The following is a 5019-nucleotide window of genomic DNA, read 5'->3' as shown; positions in this document are numbered from 1 at the left end:
TTTATGCAAATCCTGGCAAACAAAAAGCATGTACTGCAGTGAAGGCCACTCACAGTCACGTATTATAAGCAATAGTAAATCAGTCATGTTTGTCTACTAGGATTTGTGTAAGTCAGTATTTCCCAACCCTGTTTCTGGAGGCACGCCACCACTACACATTTTCTAACTCTTTTTAATTCCTTAACACTTGATTCAACTCCAAAAGCTGAAAGAGATGAGTCAGATAAGGGAGACATCCAAAATGTGTACCACTGGTCTGCCTCCAGGAACAGGGATGGGAAACACTTCTGTAAGCAACTGATTCTTCCTTAGGATGTCAGAACGATTGTCAGATGAACTGCTATTGAGTTTTTGTTTTTTCTCCAGTGTCAATGGCCGTATGTTGAGGGATCAGAGATGACGTCTGCTGCCTGCTTCTGCTGAAAGAGGATTTAACCCTTTAAAACACTTATGGTCAAAACCACAGTTTCAGACAAAACGTAACATGATGGATGACACTGAACAGTGTGGATACGGCAAAGCGTGGATGATAACTGAAAAAATTTCAATGCAGAACAAAAATAAGGTTGGTGACATGAGGAGAAAAGTTGTGAAATGGTCTCTATAGATGTTGAAACATCCTGAGAGAGACTGTCAGGTGGTTTATGCGATTTGGAAATTGTGGTCACTATTATATTTTGTCCATTCAAAATCTTACTAAGATTACTATAAACTCAGCCTGACTACATTATGATTCTTCAAATGCGACATGGTGCCCATCTCCTCTGGATTGGACTGGTTGTATGTGCTGTGGAAGCTGGAGCTAGTCTCCGGTTTACTGGCGCAGAGGGACAGTGGGCCTCGTTCCCCATGTGGAACGCTTGCTGTGAGAGCGAGATGAGCTTCAGCATGAAAACCAAGAATTTAAAGGGACTTCTGGTGTACTTTGATGATGAAGGCTTCTGCGATTTCCTCGAGCTGCACATACAAGAGGGGAAACTCAGACTACGCTTTTCTATTTTCTGTGTTGAACCTGCTTACGTACTTTCAGATGTTGTCATCAGTGACAACCAGTGGCATGAAGTCACAATCAGGAGGAACTTCAGAAACACTACACTCATCGTTGACAAAGAAATAAAGTGGCATGACGTTAAGTCCAAAAGACGGGATATGACTGTCTTCAGTCACTTGTTCTTAGGAGGGATTCCACCAGAACTAAGACTGATGTCTTTACAGCTGACATCGGACACTGTGAAGGATCACACTGCCTTTATGGGCTGGATAACAGACTTGAAAGTCAACAATTCAGAGCCTTTCATCATTAACAGTGCCGGGGTAAGCACTGACCTCTGTGGCTCACACAACATGTGCTTAAACGGAGGTGTATGCAGTGTTGTCAATAATGAGCCTACATGTGACTGCTCTGAAACCGGCTATCAGGGAAAGGACTGCGGTGAAGGTAAGCTATCTTGATTCAGCAACATTGCACGTGATTGATAACACTGCAGGTCATTTGCAAATCAATAAACAAGCCTAGACTATTTTTGCCTTAAAAGGAAGAGTTCCCTCAAAAATTGAAATGAGCTGAAAATGTGCTCACCCTCAGGCCATCCAAGATGTAGATGAGAACAAATTTGGAGAAATGTAGCATTCCATCACTTGCTCATCAATGGATCCTCTGCAATGAATTAAAATTACCAAAATTAGAAATGTAAAAATACCAATACGGGTTACCAATGAATTGTTACTCATTGGGGATTTGGGTGGTCGAGGAGCTTTAGTTATGCACTACCTTAGTGCAGCTTTTGATTTAATAGATCATGATATTCTCATTGAGTGCTTAGAACATGTTGTGGGTCTGAGAGGGACTGTTTTAAAATGGTTTTCTTCTTATTTAAAGGAAAGATCCTTTTCAGTGACAGTTGGGGAATTCCCATTCTCTGCTGTTTCTATTAACTGTGGAGTTCCTCAAGGCTCCGTTTTGGGGCCTATTTTGTTTTCTTTATTCTCGCCAGAGGTGGAAAGTCCAGGGGTCAGAAAGTAAAAGTCCTGCCATATGTTTATTCCACACATGAACTCAGCCAGCTGATTTCACTAATTAGTTCTACCTCCTGGCTGAAAAACTGTGCTAATTAGCAAATCCAGGTGATTGGAACAAAATACTGAGGAGGACGTTTACTTTCTGAACCTGTACTTTCCACCTCTGATTCTCGCTGCCCTTAGGTCTTGTTTAAAAAAAAAACAGCATGTCATATCATCTTCATGCCGATGATATTCATATTTATTTGCCTATTAAACCTGGAGGACTAACTTCTCATTCATCTTTGTTATTACGTCTTGTGGAGGTGAAGTGCTGGTTAGAGCAAAATCGTCTCCAGGTAAATGTGACTAAATCTGAACTTCTGTCATGATAACTCGCGCTTGAATTATTGTAATGCACTTTATTTGGGAGTAAGCCAATCTCTTATTTCAAAATTGCAATTGGTCCAGAATGCAGCTGCACGGCTCCTCACTAATTCTCAATGAATGCAGTGAACTCGCTTATTGCATGTGTTGTGAGTTTAGCGCACGGAACGCAACGGCCACCAGTTAGGCTTTATTATTGCGGCAGATATTTACAGCATTTTACTAGATTTGTAGTGAGACATTTTTGTAAGCACGTTTTCAATGAAACTAGAGTTTTCCTTCAAAATAAAAGCTCTACTGCTGTTCCTGTCAAAATAAAAGCTTAAAAGTGCAGTAAGAATTGCTGACAGCTAGCAGTTTGAAATGCAGTCCAAATTCAAAATATATTAAGAAAGGAGTATTGTAATTTCCCTACTGTAGTTTAAAGCAAAAATAATATACTTATGAAATATTAATTTTCATTTATTTTACAGTGCAGTTGCATTTACAATATATGGCTATTACTGTCATCGTTGTTATTATTATATTCTAATTTGTTTGGCTTCCTAAAACCAGTGTGAATGTAATTTAGACTGAGACAGTATATCACAAATAAAAAGAAGGTTGAGTCCCCTTTAAAGTTCAGGTACAAGTCAATTCACTCACTTTTTAAGTTGTCTTAGGAACATGGGTTGGAGCTCTTAATTTTTAACTCTCCAAGTGCATAGAATAATTTAACTTTAAAATGTACAAAATTGTCTTTTTTTTAAATTCTTCATTTATTTATTTACTTCATAAATTTTTTTAATTTTTAAATACATTTTAAAATATTGTATCATGGACTTCATATTGCAATATTATCGTATCGTGAGATTTTGATATCGTTACATCCCAGGTATACCATCAATTGATATTTTTAAATCTTGTTTGAAAACGTACTTTCTTTTAATTGTTGAAATTTGGAAGTCTTATTTTTTTGTTATTTTCTCTTTGATGTTGCTATCTTTAATTTTTTTCTGTTGTTATTTTTTTGTCTTTTTGTTCTGTTTTTATCATTATTTGTATTTTTTACTGTATAGTCCTTTGGTCTAATTTGTTGTGGAAAGGGCTCTGTAAATAAACTAGACTTGAGCCTTGAATAGGTGCTGTCAGAATGAGTCCAAACAGCTGATAAAAACATCCACACCACCACAGTAACCAAGTACCACCAAGTAATCCACACCACTCCACCACACATCGTGGTTATCGTAGGGAATGGATAGAAGAAGCTAAGAGTACATTTGATGATACATCTCAAACACAGTCCCTACATGCTACGAGCAATAAAACACAACTAGGCAATAGCCCTATTTGTTCGGTTAGGTATTCAGCATTAGGTGCAGAATTTTGTAAGTTTCTTTACAGGCATTGGCATATTATTTCTAGTGATTCTAAATGGTCTCATGTTTTCAAGGATGGCCCCCGTTTGGTTTTTAAACGTCAAAGTAACCTGCGTGGCATGCTTGTAAGATCCGAGTTCCCGTCTAGTGTAGTGAAACCTGCCACTCTTACTCTTCCTCCTGGTAATTATAGATGCGGCAATTGTGCCCAGTGTACTTTTACATATAACTGTACATTTTTCAGCCATCCACACACTGGTCGTAACATACTGATACGCCGTACAATTACTTGTTCATCTACACATGTGATTTATCTTATTTGTTGTCCGTGTGGTCTCGCTTACGTTGGTAAAACTTCTAGATCATTACTCACCCGCGTTACTGGGTTTTGGATTTGGACTTTTGGATTTATACTCTAAATATGTTGTCACCTTTTGGGTTGAATGAAGATTTTGATATTAAGCCTTTTTATTAGGATTGTGTGTATTTTTTCATCTGTCTTCAGTATTGTTTGAATATTTTGAGTGATTATTGATCTGTATTGATTTGTTAGTTTATTCGAGTTTAAGATTTGTATTTTACCTGCATTGATTTGTGTATTTATTCGAGTTTAATTTGGGTTTTCTCTCTCTCTCTCTCTCTCTCTCTCTCCTTGTGGGAGTGTACCTGCACAGTGATTGAATGTGTCTAATTAGAATGATCACCTGTTACTTATAAAGAGTTGTACCAGTTTACGTAATTTGTGCCTGACGAAGACCTGATGGTCGAAACGTTGCCGCAATAAATTATTTTTATGGAGCAGTTGAGTCATTCCACGAAACCGGTACGATTTGCCATTCTCATAAATATCTATCTGTGCTTTTTTGCTGGTCATGTTTTTTTTCTAAGTAAATTCATGATTATTCATTAAAATCATATTATTTAGTTCCGTACCTCAGTAACCCCTCAACCCCGTTACACAAATCATTATCCCCCAATAAAAATTATTAACTGATCCTTATGTGACATCATTAACAGGAAGTGACATCATATAAGTCTTCTGAACAACATTGTGGGCAGACATAGGCAAGTTCCCACCTTCTTTTATAACTATAACTTATTGATATTGTGGTTGTCAAGCTTAACGACTCAACCCCGTTACATCAAATAAAGATAGAAATCTATTACTTGTGAAAATTATCTTTTTATTTCAACAATATACATAATTTCTTAATATCATGCATGCCTTGTGCTCTCCTGTTATTCACTACATTTAGAGCAGTGGCCATTTTGAGCA

General features: G+C 37.4%; 1 protein-coding gene across 1 annotated transcript in view; it reads left to right on the top strand.

Moving 5' to 3' along the window:
- Positions 1 to 241: 241 nt before the first annotated feature.
- Positions 242 to 5019, top strand: part of LOC107582113 (neurexin-1a-like) — a 189466-nt gene continuing 184688 nt past the window's right edge. Inside the window, exons 1-2 of the mRNA XM_016267851.1 lie at positions 242 to 289; positions 718 to 1438. Of these exons, the coding sequence (XP_016123337.1) occupies positions 242 to 289; positions 718 to 1438 (769 nt within the window). The remainder of the gene's footprint in view (positions 290 to 717; positions 1439 to 5019) is intronic.

Source organism: Sinocyclocheilus grahami, unplaced genomic scaffold (genome assembly GCF_001515645.1).
Source record: "Sinocyclocheilus grahami isolate Dianchi unplaced genomic scaffold, SAMN03320097.WGS_v1.1 scaffold40.1, whole genome shotgun sequence".
NCBI lineage: Eukaryota > Metazoa > Chordata > Actinopteri > Cypriniformes > Cyprinidae > Sinocyclocheilus > Sinocyclocheilus grahami.
This window is presented reverse-complemented; position numbering and strand designations above follow the sequence as displayed.